Consider the following 22,911-nt stretch of genomic DNA (forward strand, 5'->3'; position numbering starts at 1 on the left):
TGGCCTTGACCTTGATTTATTCATAAAAGACCACAGAAGCCATTAACTGGGTGGGTTACTTTTTATAGGAGCAGCACAATTTTATCTACTAGAGGCATTGGCAGATTTGGATAGCATTGTAAATAAATGTATCCACTACAAACATTCACGGATCTGCCTTGAATTATAAATAAATTTTCCCAAGTAATTGTTAAGTGATGGCCTCACAATTATGCTGCAATAAGAAAAAACCAGGGGCAGATTTAGTAGCTTTGCAATAAATACTCAAAAAGGAATCTAGGGATTTATAAGGAGACAGCCAGCTTGGATTAGGTGGATGGAAGGAGAGGACTATTTGGTGAGTTGGGAAATTATGAAGGGATTAGATATGTGGTAAACATTAAACATTGGTCATGCCTATAGAAATGTCTATGCTAGATTTAAGTATTCAGCTTAATATATCGGTCAGCAATTGCTGGATAACAGACAACTTCCATAATATCTGGCATACAAGAGTGAGCATTAATTCCTCTGGATCCATAGGTTGGCTGGGGTTTCGCTAATCTAGGCTAAATTCTGCTTCTCATTGCAGATCTGTGGGGGTTGGGGTGGCCCAGCTTCACGTGTTTCTCATTCTCTTCACACCACTTGGATAGCCAGGGCATGCCCTTTTCATGAAGACGCAGAGAGGTGTAAGAGCGCAAACAGAAATACAGAGGACCTCTTGCAACCTAGGCTCAAACTTCACAGTGTCCCCTCTTCCTCATTCCATTACCCAAAGCAACCACGTGGCCAAGGCCAAAGTCAAAGGTGAGGAAGTTCACTCCACCATTCCTGAGGCAAGGATCAGATGCAGGGAGGGGTGGAGATTTGGAGCTCAAAGCTAATCTCTTATAATTTAACATGTTTGTTTCCTTCATCTATTATGATATAAGCTTACATTATGTGCTGAACACTGCTGGGCAGCAGGAGAGGTTGCCGTGAAATATTCGTATACCATTTACTGAATAGAAATCCAAGAAGAAGAGTTCCTGCTCTTGTCATCTTATCTATGGCCTGTACAGCAGTCTCCCAAGGAGTCTTTCTTCCGTAGTTATGGCCTCAATTTCATCCTCCAATGTGGCCAGACTGACTGCCCTAAAATGTAAATGAGATACTGAACCTTTCCTGTTTAAGTAATTTGGATGATTCTCCTTTGCCAGTGGGATAAAGTTCAACCTCCAGATGTTGACATTTAAGCTGATCCTTATCTGGACCCACAAACTTCCCAAACTTGTCTTCTGCCATCCATCTGGTCACCAGCCCTGCTTCCAAGGGTCTCCCCTTTCCCATTTCCCCTTTACTGTAGCTCAGTGGCTCCCCACTTGCACCACAGACAGGCAAGCGGTGCGGGGCATGGAGGCCATGGTATCATTCTAAGAGATCTTACTAAATGCACACTATGCATTATCTGTCAAGTGTAATTAATGCTCCCTGCCCCAACACACAGGCATTGCCATTTGCAGCTTTACCTAGATAGGATTGTAAAGAATAAACTTCCAATTCAGTTACAAGGAGGTATTAATTTGAGTTGCCTTTTGCTATTATTTAGCTTCTCATCAACTGATAGAAAAGTTACCACTTCTGTTAGAGGTCCATGGTGATTTTTGACATACAATGGAACCCAGCCACAGTGGACCTGTTGTTTCTTATTAAACACAACCTGATCCCCCCACCCCCACCCCCACCCATAGCTCTGGCGACTCTGGCTCTCTGAGCATCTCCTGTAGCGCACTCTAATAGAACAATGTCTTTCTCCCTGAGTCATATTTTGTGAGTACAAAAGCCATGCCTTTTCATTTCTTTTCCTGTTGCCTAGCTCAGTGGCTAATATGTAATAGGCATATTATGAATGTTTCTTGAATGAAGGGATGAGTGAATGTTTTAAAGTGAGTAGTAGAGAAATTCTCTAGAGTGTAGTTCTCAAATTATGCCTACAAAAACCGTGTAAAATATAGATTGTTGGACCCCACCTCTGAGTCTCAGAATTGGTAGGTCTGAGGTAATATCTGAGAATTTTCATTTCTAACAAGTCTCCAGGTGATGCTGTTGGTCTAGAGACCACACTTTGAAAACCACTCCTGTTCCAAATTGATGCTGAGATGATTGTGTAGAAATAACCCCAGTCACTAATTCTGGTTAAGGGAGACACCTACAGGGGGGTTTTTAACAGCTTGTAGTTTACAGAATGAAATTGGTATCTGAATGCCTAATTTTGCTACGAAAGAGGGACTGAAGTCCTAAAAATAGTTAGGTCATTGAACTGATAAGGCCTAAAAGTCACTCCCAATTTTTTTTCTGTGCTAGTGTGGAAGTCATGCTTGTATTAAACATATTCACAGAGGACACTACATTAGTTCAGTACCTCAAAGCCAAAGGAGTATTTTACTGTTCTTAGATGTCTGGGCTTTTTTATACATTGAGGAAATTTTGAAGGACATGTCCCCCAAGTGTCCTTCCCTAAAGAGCTCTGTGCGCCTACATGCTCTCGCTTCCCTCTGTGAATGTTCCTTACCGTGTCTAATCCTGATCTAGACTGTTCTTAGGAGACCTTACCTCGTCATAGGCTGAATTAGACAGCCACGTGGGAGAGGACACTGTCAAGGTCATATGCTGCTTTTCACGTGGGAGGACTGAACTGTCCCCACCAGGAATCATTTCTGGTAGGGCAGTACACTTAGGGGGGTTTCACATCACACATTTTGTCTGTACAGAAGCCATTTAATTCATCTTCTGAACAAAAATCATTTGAGCAACTATTATACGCCAAACACTGTTCTAGAAGCTGAAGACACAGCAACAGAGAAGACAGACATGAGACTTATATTCCTGAGGGATATATAGACAATGAACAAACAATTATAACTGTTGGTTAGCTATTGCTGCATAACAAACTACCCCCAAATTCAGAGTAATTATTTATTTTTAACTCACATACCTGTGGGTCAGGTGGTCTGGGTGTGGCTCTGCTGGGCTTGTTCAGGCATATCTGGGAACATGGAAGTGCTTTTCTCTCTTCTTAGACCAGTGAGCTAGTTTTTTGAAGGCACTGGTAAAGGCTGTAGTGAGAGTAGGCTGAAATGCCCCAGGACCCTGGGGGCCTGCGCCTATAGCTGGCACTCTGTCACTTCTGCCTTAATCCATTGGCCACATCAAGTTCAGGTGGCCAAACCCAAAGTCAAGGAGGAAAAGGTATAAATACATGTTGGAGTCAAAAAATGAGCCAACAGTGCACGTGACCACTTACAGTATAAGGTCAGGTAACACCCAGGGCCATGAAGAAACATAAAGCAGGTGTGTGGCTTCAGAGCGACCAGGGATGCTACTCTTGGGTGGCTGGGTATTGTGGTGTCGTGGATTGTCATAATCTTGGCTGTTTTTAGCAGGCCATCACATTGCGAGGCATGCAGCTTCAGCGTTGTGATGCTGTGTGGTATGTGCTTCCCTTCCTGCTTGTCAAAGGCTCCTGGCATACCCGATAACTGTTGTGTATCATAAGGGCATCTATCTGGTTTATCACTGTTCTCTTCAAATACCTCATCACAGGAGCACATTTGAAAAGTACCAAAACTTGAATACATTATCTCTGCTGGACCATATACCAGTTGCCCCATTCCATACACACACATCCATGCACTTGTACACATAACACACAAGCATTGCATGTGCCCACGTGGCCACCTTCATACACTCAGAAATGATGTCTTTGTCCATGCCAGTGAGAGGAAATGGCTCAATCCCTGGCACCTCAGGAGACAGGTGTTGACTGCTGGATGATTCCATCAGCTACAAAGCCGGAATGACGTGCCTGGAAAAGGAGTGTGAATCTGGAGTGGGTCAGAATGCAGACACAGCTTCTGGGGAGCCCTCAGTTGCAAAAGCAGCCAGGGGGTTGGGTCAGGAGATGGTTGGGGGAGGTAGAACAGGGGTAAATAGAGGGTGGTTCTTAGCCTCAGTATTTGCTTGCCACCATCAATCAATCCATCAGCCAAAAAAACCCCATAAGGGAACTGAAGAAAAAACAAACAAAAATGGATTTCTTCTTCAGAGGCCTTTTATCATTGGAGTGAAATTATTTTTCTCCTGTCTTCATTGAACAAAATCTGATATCGTGTTTTTGGTGAAATGTGTGTTCTCTGAGAGCAGAGGGGAGTAGGGTATAAAGGGGGAAAGTGACATCACTTATTACAAAATCTCTAGAGTGTTATTTCATTATTATTCCCATTTTATTGATGAAGGAGCTGAGGCTTGGGAAGTAAAAGCAATTTGCCTTATGTAAGTGAAGTCTGGGGATCCCAGTCCAGGTCTCATTTGGCAGACAAATCCTTTCCCACCTTCCTGGCCTCCGTGGGTTTCTAGAGGTGAGCCTCAAGGTCTAGGGAGACTTTTGAAGTTAACTCCTGTCTGACTCCGATGTACCTGCTTCATTGGTGGGCAGTGTGAGTATAGGTCTGCACACACACGGGTTCCAAAGCAGGAGATCCTGTCATCTGTCCAACCCTATGACCGCACTTCTCAGCGACCTACTCAGGCCAAGGGAGGTGGAAAGCTGAAGAGCCAAAAAGATGCAACAACGCCCACCTTTCCTGGATCTTCTGGGGGCTGTTTGGCCAATATTGCCATCTGTTGGGCTAGTGCTGGTGAAGGCAGCCAGGTGGCTAGATGTCACTGCATCTTTCTTAGTGACCTTGGGACCATGTGAGATGACCTTGTGACCAAACAGCTGACAATGAAGGCATTTTGAAAAGTGCATGAGTTTATACATTTATTGGATGGTTATTTTGTTACTTAATTTTCACCACAACCTTTTGAGTTCAGTATAATTTATATTTTCATTTAACCAGTGTGCAAACAGATGTGCTGAGCATTTGAGTGACTTACTAGTCAGTAGCACAGCTGGGGAGTAAGTTTAGGTAATGTGGCTCCAGACTCTGCCCCATCCCATCCTCTGCTACTTCTTGATTAAGTCTAGACATTTATTTAACACCCACTAGTGACTATCTCCATGTTCTAGGCCCTCTGCCAGATACTGGGAATACAGCCCAGTTCACTGGGTCTCAACATGGTCAATTGCTCAGTGTCCTGCTATATTAGATATCACATAATACATTTATTCCAGTATTTAGTGCCAGGAGAAATTTGCTGAAGACATTTGTGTATGTGTATCTATAATAAAAACTATGTAATTTATATGTTTATCTTATTGCTTTGGCTACCAGGAAGCTCAGGTCCAAATCAGAGCAAATGTATTAAGAGTTTGGGTTTAGCATTGCAGTTTTTTTCTCCTAGCCCAGATTTTCTATTCTGGTTGCATAACTTCTATTGCACAAATGTCCTTTATTATAAAACACCTTAAATCCTTTTTAGAAGGAGGCTGCACAGAAATGACAGAGCAAGGTCTTTACAGTATATTCTCAGATTCCTACTGGGAAAGGCAGAATTAGATATCCCTCCTATCCTCATTCCCATAGCACCATACATATAAAATCCCTTGAGCAAGTGGATGATACTGTTCTGAGTCCCTGGGGATAGCTAGGAGATTCTGAAACATCACATCCATATAAAAAAAAATTTCCTCAAATCATGGTCCCAGCTTTGGTGCCAGATGCACATTTGTGGAGTAGGTAGCCAGTCACACTCTCACCTGAGCAGTTAATAAAATCTTTGCCCCTTGATGTATTTTTTTTCTGCAAGCTAGAATTGATCTGTCGTCTTTGTGATTTGTAAGATGGCAGGGAAACACCAAACACCATCCTGTCTTGGACCACATTGATAAAAAGAGAGAGAGAGAGAGACAGAGAGAGAGAGAGAGACAGACAGAGAGAGAGAGAGAGAGAGAGAGAGAGAGAGAGAGAGAGAGAGAAAAGATTACCTGTAAGTCTTTCTAGGCGTAAAAAGGGCTGAAACTGCTGGGGTCGTTTTGTTTGATTTATTGGAAATAAAGTGGATCTTATTAACATTTTAATAAAGAGAATCTTTTTGCACTGGGCTGGAAGTGTCCTCCAGTCCCCCGTGCAATTTCCTTCTCTGGGAAAGTGGAATGGGCTGGCGTTGGCCGGCGTGATTTGCGAGGCTGGGCTCCAACAGCCCCCAAAAAGCAAACGGTGCCTCCTCCGAGGGGCTCGCTCTGCGTGAGGTGCTCGCCCCATATCTGCCATGCCAAGCGAGGGAGCTTTATGAAGGAATCCGTCTTGTAAAGCCATTGGTCCTGGTCATCAGCCTCTACCCAATGCCTTCGTGATGCTGCCGTTGATCTATTTGGGAAGTTGGCTGGCTGGCGAGGCAGAGCCTCTCCTCAAAGCCTGGCTCCCACGGAAAATATGCTCAGTGCAGCCAAGTGCATGAATGAAAACGCCGCCGGGCGCGTCTAGTCGGGCAAAATGCAGCCGAGAACTGCGCTCCTCCTGTGCGTTCTCCTGTCCCAGGTAGGGAAGAGGGGTTGCCGGGCACGCCCCGCGCCCGGTTTCTGCATTCTGATCGCCTGCCTCGCGCAGGGCGAGGGGGCTTTCGGGGGAACTGGGGCTCTCCGGAACCGGCGGCGGAGAGAGCCCAGGGCTCGGAAGGGAGGTCATTCTCAGCCCTGGAGATCCTAGGGGGGCCCTCGTTCCCCACTCCGGCTTGCCTCCCGGGAGTGTGCGTGTGTGTGTGTGTGTGTGCGTGTGTGTGTGTGTGTGTGCGTGTGTGTGTACGTTCGCGGGAGGAAGAGAGCGTTCCCGAGCCCCCTTTTCGCAAGCAGGGGCGGCATTCTCGCCTACAGCAAGTGGGGTAACTTTGATTCACCTCCTTCGGAGGCTCACGCATTGGAGAAAGACTCCGCTGGCGGCGACTCCCGGGAGTCGTGGCTTCCCCCGCCGAGAGAGGCAGGCGCAGTTCGGGACCGGATTGCGGGCGAGCGGGCTGCAGAGGCCGGCCTGGCAGCGCCGACTTCCCGGGGCGCCCGGGCCCCCTCGCCCAGCCCCGCCGGCTCGCTGAAAGGCGCCTGGGGCCGGCAGGGCGCCGCGGCCCGGCTGCTGCTGTCGCTCAAAGGTGCCCGCTCCCGCGGCGCCCGCGGCGGGGTCCTCTCCTTCCCCGACCTCCGGAGCGCGTCCCCCGGCCAGGGCGCAGGCCCCAGTCCCCAGACCCCAGTCCCCCGCGCCCCCTTTGTCCAGCCAGCTGGAACTCCGGCCCTGAGCCCCAACTGCCGCCTCTGCTGCCTTCCCAGGCGGGCGCGGAGCGCAGAGAAAAGTTCAAGCGTTGCCCACCCGGGCTGCAGCTGCCTGTTAACCCTCGGAGCGCTGCGGCGCTAGGGAAGGGCCCGGCGACCTGGGAGAGGGGTGCGATGGAGACGTGAGTCTCCGGCAATCACCTCTGCTGCTCCGAGATCTCAGGAAGTTGTGTGCAGGAAATCAGGACTCCAAGGAGGCCAGAGCAGAGGCACGCCCAGCGCTGCTCAGGGGCCTGTGTTGCTCAGGGCGTGAACCGTGACCCAGTCCCCCACCCGAGGGCTCCCTGGACGCCTATGGGACTGGGGATGAACTGGCAGCCTACAAATGGGTGGGTAAAATCAAGGCAGGGCCGAGCAAAGGAGGGAAGGAGATAGGGAGTGCCTTGTGGTGGTAGATGTGGGTGTTGAGTTCCTGGCCAGGACTCCTCGGTGCCAGGGGAAGAGGCACGTGTGTGAGTGTGTGAGAGGCAGGGTCCCAGACAGGCTGGTTCAGACGCTAAGAGGCAATGCAGCCTGTTAAGGGGTCACCACTACCAGATCGATGTTGGGGTTAGACTTTGCAAATGGGCCAGTGTCCCAGGAGCACTGTGACCACGGAGATGAGTCAGTGTGGAGGGCGAGGGGTAGATGACGGTGCTGGGAGCGGACTAAGGTGCCTGGCTGCTGCTCTCAGACAGCCCCCTCCCCACTCCTAACTTCCTTCTTCCCTGGACACACAGCGCCCATTCTGGACTCTCCCGTTTACCCCTCGTCTACCAGGGCTTTGCTGACTGATACTCTTGGGGTACCTGTAGCCTGAAGTCCTGCCACAAATTCTATACCTGTCTGTGAAGTGGTTTTCCAGACTTTCTGGACTCTAACAACTATCCCAGTTTGGCAGAGTGGTTCAGACCATGCCTCTGGTTCAAACTGATTCTCCCTTCCATATGCTACTGATACCACCCTGGGCAAGTTGCTTAACATCTCTGAGCTTCCAGATTCTCCACATAAAAAAAAAGTCTTATCGTCTTCCTAGAATTGCTAGGCAGATTGGATTGCATTCAACAGGATATCGTAGGTACTGCATTTAGCACGAGGCCTGGCACACTGGGAGGTGTCAGTGTCTAGAGGCACTTACCACACCTTACTTAGGACTTTACAGTCCTTTTCTCTGTGGGGCATGTTTTGACCTCAGTTCAGATTCCAGGGCTTGCCCAAAGTTATGCCTCCCTATGACCAAGAGAGAGCACATGACAGCCCTGAGCAGTCCCTATGCCCTCGGGGCTTCTCACATGATGCCTTTTGCAAAGCAACTGGTGTGTCTCCTCACCCACGGCCCAGCTGGCACAGGTGGGGTCTGCGGGCTCTCAGCTCAATCAGTTTTCTTAGACTGGGGTAGCACAGATTTTACGATGAATTGAATTGTCTGCCCCGAGACGCTTATTTCTCTTTGAGATTGTTGTGCATAATCAGAGCACATGTCCACATAAGGACAGTAATTGATACCCTGGTAGGAATAGCATCTTGCAGAGAAATCATCTGGGTGCAATTCAGTTAACTGTCAAGAGGTTTAAGCGCAGAGCTCTGTGTGTCGCTGTGAAAAGTGGTGGAAGTCTTGGAGCCTTTGAGTCAATGAGCAAAAACAAAACTTTCCTGGGGCAGACAAAAAAACAGAAGAAAGGGAAAAACAATGTAATAAAGCAAATCAGTCACTCAGCCCTAGTGGTGTTCAGGCAAGCATGTGTGTGTTTTTCCACCACAGTTGTAATACACCAAGTCCAGCTTTGGAGACCGTCAATCTCTAAGTTTATTGGCTAGGTTGCTATTTTAGGCATTTGGAAGGGGTGGTGGTGGGGGGAGAGGAATTCTAAGCAGCAATGGCTGGAAGCTGGCAGAGTTGAGGAATAGTCACCTCTCTTCTCCTCTGGGGTGTTTTGAGAAAGGCCATCCCAGAAGTGGCTGCTGGAATTTGGCTGTGATAAATAATAAATGTGAAACAAATCAAGAGAGGCATGAGCTAGAAATTCCACTGTAAATATGATTCCGCTCCCCGGCCCCGCCCCCCCCCCCCCAGTTTGGGTCTCACTTATGACTAGCTCAAAGTTCTGACAATGAATGAGTAATCCCCCAAGAATTAGGATTTTGGGGAGTGGTTAAGGTTTGGAGAGCAGTCACTCGGGAGGGACCAGAAATGTTCCACCGAATCTGAGATGTTGATTTAATACGGGGAGTACCTTTTTGGAGTTGGAATCTTGATTTTCACGATTTTAAATAAGAATCAACATCTTCTAGTGACTTTGCAACTCTGTAGATTATATTTCGAGGACAGTGTTTATTTGCAGAACACTCTCAATGAGGAGAAAAGTCTTACCCGTTGCAGAGAACACGTGACAGCCTGTAAGATTTCAAAAGCGCTGGGGAAACAGATATAAGGGTTGAAAGGAGTCAAAGAAGTAGAGTCCACGTGTCTGAACGCTGTTTTTAGGACGTCTCCAAAGAGATTTAATGAACTGCAAGGCTGAATATGTGATCCGAAATTTATGTAACACCACAGTCTATATGAAAAGCCCAACAGTCATCCTAGCTGATCTCTCCTGCTCTGCCTCCCTCTCCTTTTCTATCTTTAGCCTTTGGGTTTTCCTTTAAATGAAATCTATTTCCTTCTAGAAGTGTCCTCTGTGTGTTACAGCGAAATTGCCCAAAACCAATGTACCCAATAATGGCATTACCTAAAAAGTACCAGCTTTTGGATGTGGTAAAAATACAGTCAGGTTCTTGAAAATATCCTTCTTCCTTTCCCTCCTTCCAAAAAGACAGTTGCTTGGGGAAATTTAGTTAATTTCTATTTAGTGAAAGGCAAAGACAAGGACAAACTATGGTCAGTTAACATATGAATGACAGTCTTATCATCCCCAAAGCCAGCAGTATAGTATTTCTCTGTGCGTGTGTGTCCATCTCTGTGTGTTTTGATCTTGTTAAAATACCTGCTGAAAAATTCCTCCAGAAGAGGGCTCCATCTACAGCATTACAAAATTCTGAATCTACAGCCTAACACATTTTAAAGAACTTCAGTGTGGTAGCTTCATCCCAGTTATTTGCTACAAGCTCCCCCAGTAAGAAGTCCTGTCATTGCATATTATCTGTCCTTTCTTTCCTCCCTTTTCCTCTCTTGCAACTGCTTCTGTTCTGTTTTATTCTTCAACTATGATCTCTCCTGAGTATTAGAGCAGGGAACATTTCAGAGGCCTTTGCAGACCATGCAGTATGAAATGCAAGGAAGTTCTGAGATTTCCTGGCATTAGTCTTCAGCTGGACCTGCTTTGACTCTTATGTAGCCAGAAGGCAAGACCAGTTGCGCCTGTGAAAGGAGATGATCTTCCCCATTAGGTAACTGCCCAGAAGAGTGTATCATGAGCCAGATCCATTTAGCCCCCCCACCCCACCAGTTGAAAAGGAGAAGGAAATATCAGTCTGCCATCCAATTACAATGATCATCTGGGCAGAATCAAATCAAGTGACCAGTGGTTTTGGCATTGTTTCCACTTACTTCTTGGCAAGATGCCCACGTGCCCTGAAAAATCTTACCCTCCTGAAGGATTCTGCCAGTACAATTGCCCATAGCATGTCTCCTCAAGCCACCTGGGGACCCCAGGCCTGCCTCTGCTCTCTCCTTCAGCAGACGACACAAATGGTGACTGAGTGGACTGTAGGGTCCCTTGCACCTTCACTGGCACTGACTAGTGGCTTTATTCTTGGGTTAGGGTAGAAAGTGATATCTTTCTCTACTGAGAGGAGGAGCTGCAAAGGGCAGGCTAGAGAGAAGAAATGACATTTCATGGAGGTGAATGGGTCAACCCTTTGGTTTAGCAGATTGAACCTCAAGATATTCTTGTGGTGCTGCTGAAACCTATCCATTCCAATTCTGCAACTCTGGCCTCTGGGAAGGGGTTGCAAATAGCAGCCACAGGCCAAAAGTAGCTCACAGATGTATCTTGTTTGGCCCAAATGTTTTGAAAAATGGGAAGTTATACATTTTGAAAAGTCCAGATTTCTTGCATTTCTTAAAATGTCAGAAGGTCGGGCAACCATAGAGCTGCATTCCCACATGGCCACACTTCAGTGGAGCTGTCACTGCTCTCCCTTTGGGCAGGACCTGCCTCTGTAGTTTGCCACAGTCCCCAGCACTCTCTAGTATCCCCAGCCCATTGTACTCACTTATTTTACCCACTTGACCCTTGGGCCATTTGCAGTGGGAACCTCTGCTTTCACAAACCTTGAGACTTGATCAGATTTGATGCTGTCAGCTTTCCAGTGACAGGCTATTGTAAAGGAAGGGACGAGCCTCTTATCACTTTGGTTGAACTGCATTGGTGTGCCCTTTGGAAGACATAACCAAGGGGACTCTGCCTCCTTCTCAACAATTTTATTGCTGTCACCGTCAGTAGGTGGCTTAGGGTACCCAGAGCAACCTAACGCCCAGACTATTGTTCCGTGTGGAAGAGTTACACCCGGAGAAGGGACTCACTGTGGCTCTGAGTCCGTCCGAGGGCTTGGTACCAGAGGGTTGGTACGTTCTAATATTGTTACGCATCACAGCCAAGGGGTTCGGGACCGCTGGGTAATATGAAGGTGCCAGTGCCCTGTGCGGAGTGTTACACCAAGGGCACAGTGAGGTACACCGTTGGAGTACAGGCACACCTGGGCATTGTTGTCTGACAGGGGTGCTCACATGCAGTCTGAGTATCATCAGACGTCACAGTCACTTACAGTACTTGGTCCTGCAGGGGACTCTGGGGGGACGTCGCTGACACGCGGAGAGCGCACTGTAACTTCAGGGTAATGTTAGCTCCATAGCTTTGCTGCCTGTAGTATCTTAGACACAGGATATTGTCATCCCTAGTACCAACTGGAGTTTGTGTGAAATTTCTGTAGCTGTTTTTAACAGTTAACACCCACCACAGTCTACATAGAGTGTTAATGCTACAATTAATGTTCTCTGGCTCCATAAATACTAGACTAACCTGTAATCTGTCCCCTCAACCCATGCCAGCAGGTAAGCCTCAGACAACTTGTTTTCCATACAGACCCCAAAGATCAGGGTAAATATAACTAGGTACACATTAAAAAAAAAAAAAGTGATTTTTTTCCCTCCATCAGTTGCCAACAGAAGTCAAATTCCTGAAAATTATCATAAGCAATAGGCGCGTTTTGACATGTCATGTCTCATTTCAAAGGCCCTGGAGAGTGTAACCCGATCTGCTACTGAAGCACAAAGCCCCTGTGTCTGCCAGCTGAGCGCAGGCTGGGCTGGGCTGGGGTGGAGGGTGGCAGCTGCTCAGCTGAGAGCAGCCCTGCCACATGCCTGGGCAGGGCCAGGAAATGAGCTCAGCCTCTGGGAGTCTGGGGACCCTGTGAGGAATGTGGCAGGCTCCATCTCGGCCTTATGCCTCCTCCAGGCCAAAGTCTCTCCCCTGAGGGGGTAGCGGGGCACTCTGCTTTTCTGTGTGGTACAGGAGATGGTGCCTGCAAGGGCCTGCAGCTTGAGCTTCTGTGACAATCTCCCTGTCAACCTATGGAGGGTCTGCAGGAAGCTGCAGGACCCTGAGAGCAGAACCCACAGCTGACTCGGACCCACAGCTCCGCCTTCAGCTGCCATAAGAGGCTGGGCATCTGAGATCATCTGACTCGGCTGCACACTCTGGCCTGTGGGCTAATTCCTGCCCACAGCTTGTTTTTATAAATAGTTTTATTGGAACATAGCCATGCCCATTCGTTTATATAATTGTCTATGGCTGTGTTTGTGCTATAACAACAGAGTTGGTGCCATATGGCTCACAAAGCCTAAAATATTTACTATTTGGCCCTTTACAGAAAAAGTTTTCTAACTCCTGCTCTGACTCAAAATCATAGCTAGAGAGCCTGCAGGGAGCCTTCTTAAAGGGCAGGGAGGCTTCAGGAGTTTGGACAAGGGATTGTCCCTCCAAAACCCGAAGCATTCAAGCAACTTGACTTCAGTGAATTCATCTGGGACCAAATGGGTTCAATAAATGTCTATGATATCCATGGAGCACCTACTATGTGCTCAGGGTACAGCCACTAGAAAGGCTGAGACCCCAAGAGATCCCCTGGCAGGGGAGATTGATATTAATGAATAATTCAAAACAGAAACCGCTGTGATGGAAGTAAACGCAGTCTGTGTGAGATGATGCTGTTCCGTATATTTTGCTTGTGTGTGTCTTGCCTTTCCCCCTGACTAACATATAAGCTGCACTACAACACATTTTGTAGTCATGTCCATGTCTCCAGGGCCTAGAACAGTGCCTGGCATATAGCAGGTCTTAGCAAACATGAACTAATGAATTTAAGAAGGGCATCAGATCCAGATGAAGGATGTGGGAGGCTTCCCTAATAACCTGCTGCTCAAGCCAGGGTCTGGAGGAGGAGTGAGGCTTATAGACTAAGGGGCACTAGAGGGTATGGGCTGGGAAGGGGCTTCCCTGGGGACAAAGGCACAGCCTGGAGGAAGTCTCTGTGCAGAAAGCAGCATTGCATAGCCCACGGAGAGTGAGGAGCAGCTGGCGAGTTCCAGAGCTGCAAGGATTTTGGTGCTTGTCCTGCAACTGTGGGCAGCTTTTGAAAGTAAGGAGGGGAGGATATACAATGACAAGGTCAGATTGCCATTTGGAAAAGGCCACCCTGGCTGCAATTTGGCAAATGAACTGGAGCTGGTATGAAGGGAAGAGAAAAACTAGTCTAGGCCTGAGTTCATAGGAAGAGTCTAGACTAGGGAGTGACAGTGCAGACGAGAGAAGTAGACACACCCTACTCGGAGCAACTGAGAGACATTTAGGGAAGAACTTGGCAGAGCATGGTAGCTGGGTTTGGGGATGGCAGAGCAAGGGCCAGGGAGGGGTTCAGGATTAGAGCTTGAATGGTGATTCTTTCAATTGGCAGGAACTTAGACCCTCTTGCCCAAACAAGCAACCCAGGTGTCTGACATTGTAAACAGGGTCTGAGGGCCATTTCCACGGGGGTGGCAGCCAGGCTGCAGTAATGCTCCTCAGGAGAGGCCTCCAGGGCCCCAGTCACACTCATGCCCACAGATACAATCCATGTTTGCATCTGGGATGGGCACTGTGGGGGCCTGGAAATGCCCTTAACTAGAAAGACTGATGTGTAGCCTCTATAATTAACCAATCTCTGGGGCTTTTCATGCAAAAGATATTTGAGAGAAACATTGCCAAGCCCTTTAATGATTCCTTGAACATTCAATCAGCAGCACTAGAAATATTTCTAACATGAAGCAAGTAATGATCTGCTACTTCAGCAGTCACTTTGTGAATGCTGACACACCTTCAGCCGGCACACTGGCTGTAGCCTTGGTGACCCTTACGTTCCTGGGTGTAGCAGCAGTGCCAGGCTCTCTCTCAGGAAATGGAAAGCAGTGCGGGTACGTCATCCTCAGAAGGAGGGGTATGTACAGTTGTCCACTCACTAAGCATCTGTTGAGGCACTTAGCAGATTCATCGGTAAACAACATGGGCATGGACCCTGCTTTCACGGGGCTTGTAGTACTGAGGGAAGCCGATAAGAAATAGGAAAATGACTGAAATAGTATGAATTTGGTAATTGTTATAATAGGAAACAATAGGGGATAAAGAAGTACTGAAGGGAGGATGCTGTGCCTTCCTCCTTTCCTTCCATCTTGCCTTCCCATAATTTTTAGTATTTACCAAGTGCCAAGAATGCTGGTAATTTGGGGATCCAGAGATGAATACCAAACAGTCCTGGTCCTCACTAGGGAAAAATGATCTGCTGGGACCCAGAGGAGCAAGTGGCATGGACTGCTTAGGAGCACTGGCAGACCGCTGAGCCTTTGAGAAGTGAGTTTGAATTCTGGCCCAGCCATTTGCATGCTGTGACCTCTGATAAGTCACTTTATTTCCCTTCTCTTCTATTTCCTCAGGTGGCTAAATGAAGAGAGAATAGCTACATCTGCCCAGCAAGGTTTGGGTGAGGATTAAGTTGGAGTATGCTCATGACTGAATTCCATGATTTGCAAATGCTGATTGGTTAAGGGAGCTGGGCTGTATTAGCTGTCACGTGCTGGGCTCCAAAGGAGTGTATGGCTTGAAGGTACCATGGGTCCTTGGCCATGAACATCTGACTTAGAGGGTAAAGATGCTTGTGTATCTAAAAATGCAAGGACATTAAAAAAAAATAAAGTTTTCTCCCAAGAGAGGGATTTGCCGATTCCTCAACTGGCAGCTCCCAAAAGATTGTTTGCCTGGGGATTTCATGCCTCATAAAATCATTTGATCTGGTGGGAATCTCATCTTCCAGATGCATCTTCCCGGAAGCTGTTTCCCAGGGGGCTATATCAGGGCAGTATGTGTGTGGGTGTGTGCGCCAACACCGTGAGCACTTGTGACTATTATTATTGAAAATATGTCAAAATAATTGTAAATCTACTGTACAATTTCCTGCTATGTGCCAGCTGCATACTTTATCTCAAATCCTTACTGCAACCCTTAGGGACACCTCTCCCTATGATGAGAAGAAGTTCAGAGTGGTTGAGTCATTGCTTAAGGCCACACAGCCACTAGGAACTAGGACCAGGATTTGAACCCATGAATTTCTGGTTCCTGTGCATGTGCATTTTCCTCCATGTTTTATGAGTGTATAACAGCTTCCTCCCTTATTCCCTCAAATGACATAAGAATTCTTTCCCTGGACTGTTTTGTTCTCTGGCTCTCCTGGAGTCAAAATGGCTACTTGCAGGAACCCCATTTTTGAATTACTAAAAGTGGACCAGGGACCTGGACCTCCTGTCTGAGTTGCTGGTTGCAGCCCTTGGAACCAGGTGCCTAGTCATTTGTGTTCTTTGTTCTGAGCCTTTGCTTTGATCAGGACGAACAACCCACTCACACTGCATGCTTCCTCCAGCAAGAACAGTCATCCCAATAAGAACAGTCACATAGGTGCCAGGACCTAGTGGTATGGCTCCTATAGCTTCCCAGTAAATTCTCTGGTGGTTTCCTTCCTGCTGCTAAGCCCTAAGGCTGGATGGCATTCATCCGCAGAGGTACCAAGGAAATCCATTGTCTAAGCCAGTGTTTCCTGAGTGATACTGTCTACAATAACATTTTTCCCAATTCATAGGAAAATGATAAATATACAGCCTGTAGCTATATTGCAACACGCAAATCTATAGCATGTGCAGTTGGACTGAATCTAACCTGAACTTCAGTTGTCTTTTACCAGGAAAGTTATTTTTTATTTTAATTCAGTTTAAGTGCCTTTAGTCAGTGTAACCATTGATTCAGTGAACATTTGTTGAGTGCCTCTTATGTGCTTGACTGTTTTATGTACTGCGAGTAGAGCAGTGAGCGCTCCCATTGTCCCAGGCTTGTAAATGCACGTGTTCTCCATTCCTTCCAGTCTCAGCACTCCACTCGGTGAGCTTGCATTTCCACCTCTCAGGATGTTTGTATCTGTGCACCCCAGTCTGTACAGTCCATGTTTGATTAAGTCATTTATTTAACAAATATTTATCAATCGATGACTGTATCTCAAGCATGCATTACCTAGTAGATGCTTTACACTAGGTAAGTAGCAGTGATTATGTTCTAATGAGGGGTAAAGACAATATATAACAAATTAAGTAAATGTGATAATTCTGGATAGTGATAGTGCTATAAGAAAAGTCAGCGTGGGATAGGCCGTTGTTCTGAGCTTATCTCCCACCGTTCCTTGGGATGGAAGTTCATTGTTCTGATGCAGTAACCTTTCCGATTTTTAGGGGTGAAATGTTCTATTGTTTATGAAATGTAATTGGTTATAAGCAGAGGGCTCTTTTGGTCCTTAGTGGTAAAGTGTTGTTGGCAAATCTTTGTCCATTCTCTGATTTTTGTTTTTCTTTAAATTTTGCTTTTGGGTATCCAAAAATACAGCAACCAATAATTTAAACCCCAGGTAAGTAATCTTTTTCTGTAAAGGACTCTAGAGTAAACATGTAATCTCTTTTGCAGCTATTCAATGCTATATCACTGTAGCATAAAAATAGCCACAGACAATATGTAAAAAAATGGGCATGGCTGTGTTCCAATAAAGCTTTATTTACAAAAACAGGCAGAGCTGGACTTGGCCCTTGGGCTATTTGCCAACTCCTGATCAAAGCTATTTGCCAGCTCAGCAGTTGGTCAAACTGGCATAGGCCAGGAAGAAAGCAGATATTTTCTTTATCCTCTTATCGCTACGAGAATTGTGGTACTTCTTTAGGTCCATGTATCACTGGAGTATTTCACTTTAAGTAATCTAGATAAAGAGGCTGGTCATCAATGATAGAACATAATTCTCAGACCATCTTCAAAAGATATAGTAATTTAGCTTTTGCAGTAACTGTCTGTACTGTAGTTCTTAAGGCTTTCTTACCAACCAAAGGCATATTGGTGTTACACACCGTATCTTGGGTTGAGTTCTCCCAGGGATGGAGACAGAGGCGTGGAAGCAAGGAGCTAATTTGGGAGATGATTCCAAGGCACAGAAATGGGAAGGAAGGAAAGCCAGTGATGAGTATGTCATTTAGCTGGTCACTGTCATGACAACTGGCCTCATATCTGCTGGGGCCCCTCTGAACAGCTGGGTCATAGTCACTTCAGAATGGTCCCTGTACAGCACAGGAGTCTGGAGGCGTAACCCCACCGAGTACCTTCAGTCAGTCGAGACGGCCCTTGCCACCACAAGTTCCTCTGGTTTTTCCCTGATGAACTTTTGTGGCTCTAGGGAAGCAAGTATGTTTTGGGAAAACTGTGAGCAGGTAAATGGAGAGGTATGACAGTATATGCCCAGGTAGGCATGAGTATGTAAGAGATTCCAGCTGCCATTGTTACATGTTATTGGGAACTTCCTCTCGACAGCTAATGACGACAGGAAGTTACCGGGGTTGTTTTCAACCCTCTGACTTTGGCTGAGCACCACCTGCAGATACTCTCTTTCCCACTAGATGGTATCAGCATGCCAAAGCCCTCACTGCTACCTTAGGGCCTCATCTCTGATGTGGATATATTCCCACTGCTTTTAAACGATTAAGGAACAAGCCAGTTGAGGCTGGAGTTACAGACTCTGCGTGTTCTGGGGGCGGGAGATGGGAGAAAGGTAGAGGTTGTCCCAACAGTTACGCTCACTCATTCATCCAGCAACAAATCTTGCTGCCCTCCCACGAAGCACTCAACGCTCTTCTGGGCATTGGGAAACGGGAGTGAGCAGTGTGCACAGAGTCCTGCCCCACTGACCTTCCACACTGGTTGGGGAAGAGACAGTGAAAAGCGAACAGGTAGATGATACTTGATGTCTGTCTGGTGATGAGTGCTGTGGAGAACAACAGAGCAGGCAAAGGGACGGGCAGGGTCTGGGGAGAGCGCAGCCCTTCTCGTGTCTGCCTGTCCTGTCACCTGGTTGGGGGAGAGATGATTTCCTTCTGTTTCTCACACCCAGTTCTGCCACTCACCAGCCTCTCTTACGATTATGCTTATGCGGTTTATTTTCAAAATGAGACTGTGAGCTTACGTAGGGCAGAAGTGGTCCTTGGCAAATGCGTGTTCACCAGTGGAACCCATTTCAGCCTAACGCCCAACTCAACCACTGCTTGTTGGTTGATTTAATTTGTCTGGAATCAGTCTGAATTGTTGTTGTCCATACACAATAGAATTGCATTTTACTCGGGGGTTAGATTATAAAGTCAAGGTTTAAGGCAAACACAGAGTGATCATTAACCTTGAAATCTCTTAAGATGCCCATTAAATTGCAATGTGTGTGGTTTTGTGTGTGTGCAACCCTGTACTGTAATCAATATGTAACAATGTATAATGTATGCAGTAATGTACAGTGCATAATAAAGAACATATGCAAGATATAATTTTACAGCATTTAACTGCAGCATTTAAATCGTTTTTCTTCCTTCTCTTTTTGGTGGAAGAGCTGGATTTCCATTAGTTAAATGTGCATATGATAAGACTATTATATTCATTTAAGCTGGTTTCCTGTCATATCACCCCTACCAGGCTGTGCACCGAGCAGGGCAAGAGCTGTGTTCTCTGTGCTTTGTTCACCTTGGTGTGTGTTTTGGGGGGTCCTGCCACTGGTCATGTGCTTTGAGGCAAAGCCACAGCACACTAGTAATGACAGCAGTAATAGCAGTCATGGAAGTTGACATCTAAGCAGTGCTTACTATGAGCTAGGCCCTGTGTGAGTCCTTCTGATGTATTAATTAGCATATTCAATCCTCCTAATGACTAATGACTCCTAATGATGATTTTAATTCCATTTCACAGAAGGGGAAATTCTGGGAAAACTTGATAAAGATGACACAGCTTTTGATTTCAAGGGTTGAGATTCAAACTTGAGAAGTCCCAAACACAAAAGGCCACACACTGTATGATTCCATGAAACGGAAAGGACTGTCCAGATCAAGCCGACAGAAGGCAAATGAGGGGTTCCCTAGGGCCCGGGGAAGAGGTAGGGGGTGGGAGCTGTATATGGAGAGTGACTGCTAGTGGGTATGGAATTTCTTTTGGGGGTGATGGGAATGTTCTGGAACTAGGTAGTGGTGATGGTTGCACAACAGTATGAATATAAAAAACATAGAAGAGTATGTTTTATTAGCGTGAACTTTATAGTATGTGTATTATGTCTCAATAGAGCTGTTACTAAACAGAAAAGCAAGCAAACATGGGCAGTCCAGCTGCAGGGTTCCTCTGTGTGTCACCCCTGAGCACACACAGCTCTTCCTATAGGCATTCACCCTGTGCTGTCTGCAGGGTCCCTGTGTGTGTCACCCCTGAGCACACACGGCCCTTCCTACAGGCGTTCACCCCGTGTTTGTCTGCAGGGTCCCTGTGTGTGTCACCCCTGAGCACACACGGCCCTTCCTACAGGCGTTCACCCCGTGTTTGTCTGCAGGGTCCCTGTGTGTGTCACCCCTGAGCACACACGGCCCTTCCTACAGGCGTTCACCCTGTGCTGTCTGCAGGGTCCCTGTGTGTGTCACCCCTGAGCACACACGGCCCTTCCTACAGGCGTTCACCCTGTGCTGTCTGCAGGGTCCCTGTGTGTGTCACCCCTGAGCACACACGGCCCTTCCTACAGGCGTTCACCCGGTGCCAATGATCTTCGCGTTCTAGTCGCTTTGCTTGTCCTGACTCAGCTAGTCCTCCAAAGGGCTCTATAGTCTTCCCCTGTTCAGAGATCAGAAAAGTGAGGCGGAAAGATACTGAGAAACAGGGCTGGCAAGTGACCCAGGCAGTTCTGGACTGATCACACTGGTTTTCACACATATTTCTTAATGAAGAGCAACCCTAATGGTCCAGAGCTTCAGGTAAATTTGGCCTATCAGAAATAAATCAATGGTTTCTTTGGTTTTGCTCATTTACAAAATGGACTAAGATCCATCTTTGCCTCACTGGTTGTTATTCCCGTTGGCCCAGGTGTCTCTGGTGTAGGGTCCTGGCAGTAAGATCCAGGGATTACCGGAGGAGGAGGAGGTGTGTTAGTGTAGCTGACTTTTAAAAGTAATGAGTATAAGCGGTTCAGGATGTGGGAGAGAGAACTGAACAGACATGCTTATGGTCGCTGTACTCAGCTTGGTACCAGATTGCTAAAAGGATTTGCCCAAATTAACAACAATGTTTGGCAACCCTCGGCTGGTTCAGTTGAAGAATTCCATAGCCTCGCAGTAAGAAGGTAATCTAAGGTCTAAGGCAGGGGAAGGAGCTTTTGCTCTTGACACTTAGCACTCAGCACTCTCCAAACCAAGACGCCCTCTGGCCCCCCCAAAAAAACACTCCTTCATCAGCACCTCAACCATGGCCCCGACCTCCTTTGAGTCTAAGCCCCTTAAACACGGAATTTATTATTTTCTGCCCTTGTTCTTAGGTTGATGATTTGTACGTCTCTTTTTTGTTTAAAATGCAGAGTAACAAAACCTTTAGCTGTGCACAATGCAATAGGAAAAGGCAGGATGGCTTGGCCCCTGACCAGCTCCAAGATACCAGGTAGGGGGGTCTCAGGAGGCCAGGACCTTCTGGGTGTCCAGTCTGGAGGAGCAGCTGAGCGCAGATTGGGACCAGAGCTGGGGGTTTATAGGTCTCTGGCTGAGATCTGGTTTCCTAGGTGGCTGGCTTTCAGGTGACAGGGTGTTTTCTGGGATTCCTGTGATTTTTAAAGCCTCCCCAGGTAACAGCAGGGTAATATACAGAGCAACATGTGCATCTGATTTGGCCCTCTCTGATCATTTTCCTGATGTAGTGTTTTGCAAGGCATATTCTGAAGGGGTACTCGTTCCATAGGAGGTTGATAATGGGTTCTGGAAAAAAATGGGTTGTATGAGCTTATATTTTGGGAAACTCTAGACTTGCCCAAATAAATGAACCAGGTAGTATTTAGTTTTTTAATAACTGAATGTCTCTGAAACTTTGATGTGCCTTTGAGTTTCAAAGAAGGGCTCCCCAAGGCTGCATTTACAGTGCTTTTTCTAAATTCCCAGGGGTAAGGAGACTCTTATATAGAGTATGTCTTGAGGTGGTGATTCACAGGGCACATGTGGTAAAACAGCTGTGCGGACTCTGGCATCTCAGAACTTGGGTCTTGACTGCCAGTACTGGCAGTGTCATCGTTACCCAGGAGCTTGTTACAAGTGTCCGTTCTGCACTGAGGACCTACTGAATCAGAGCTTCTGAGAGTGGACCCAGCAATTTGTCCTACAACCCTCTAGAGTATTCTGGTGCTCTGTCAGGGTTGCAAACTGCTGCTTCAGTGCACTGCAGGGAGGGACACCTACTTGTTGTTCTGGATGAAAGAGGGAAACGTTAACCTGGGTCAAGAACTTGGATCCCCCAAAGAAAGCAGAGATTACAAAAGAAAGACCACAGAGATATGGGGGTGGGGTGGGCAGAAGTTCCTCCCCATCCCATTACAGCTAAGCATATTGACTTCTGTGAGGCTCTGAGCTGTGTTCACAGGATGCCTTTAGGACACCTACACAAGAGACCAGAAGACCTGCAGTGATGACAGAAGAGGCACCTGGGAAGTCTCTGTAGGGGAGGCAGAAGTTCACCTCTACGCTAGGTTTTAGCTGGGACTTTTTAATAAAAAGACAGGTGAATGAGAAGAGCCAGCTTATTATCATGTATACCACATGAATCATGGGAGATCCTCAGGGAAAAATGAGTAACTCTCAAAGGTAGCTTAGAACTCCAGCTTAAATATCATCTCAAGCTGGACAAAAGAAAGAAAGGTGTAGGAGAGGCCAATTATGGGGAAGCAATGGGGTTGTAAACAATAGTAAGATTTGTTGTGCAGGTTTAGGTTAGTGCCTTCTCCACTGAAGGATCTAGAGTTGTTTTTAGGAATTAACTTTTGTCCTTCTTGGTAAAGAGGGACGGAGGAACACCTTTATAAATTTTGTCCTCTTAAGCAAATAGGAGGGGGGCATTAAGCTTTTCTTATATGTGTTTCTTCTCAATTGCCTTCAGCTCAGAACAATCCTTTTGACAAAGTGGCATATTTAGGGTGGCATATTCTGCTTTCCTTCATCTGACTTATCAGCCACCTCCTTAGATTTCATATGGATGTACATACAAACATATACATATATATACATGACACCACACACATCTATACACACTTATAACATGTGCATACATACACCACAC

The 22,911-nt window shown here is 46.7% G+C and overlaps 1 protein-coding gene across 2 annotated transcripts in view; it reads left to right on the forward strand.

Annotated features, from left to right (window-relative positions):
- The first annotated feature begins 6,030 nt into the window (after positions 1-6,030).
- Positions 6,031-22,911, forward strand: part of CDH13 (cadherin 13) — a 919,293-nt gene continuing 902,412 nt past the window's right edge. The window contains exon 1 of one of the 2 annotated variants that reach the window (XM_073226070.1): positions 6,031-6,443. In XM_073226070.1, coding sequence (XP_073082171.1) covers positions 6,399-6,443 — 45 coding nt within the window. In that variant the 5' untranslated portion in view covers positions 6,031-6,398. The remainder of the gene's footprint in view (positions 6,444-22,911) is intronic. The other variant, XM_036993860.2, reaches the window with a different exon arrangement.

The sequence above is a fragment of the Manis javanica genome, chromosome 17 (genome assembly GCF_040802235.1).
Source record: "Manis javanica isolate MJ-LG chromosome 17, MJ_LKY, whole genome shotgun sequence".
Lineage (NCBI taxonomy): Eukaryota > Metazoa > Chordata > Mammalia > Pholidota > Manidae > Manis > Manis javanica.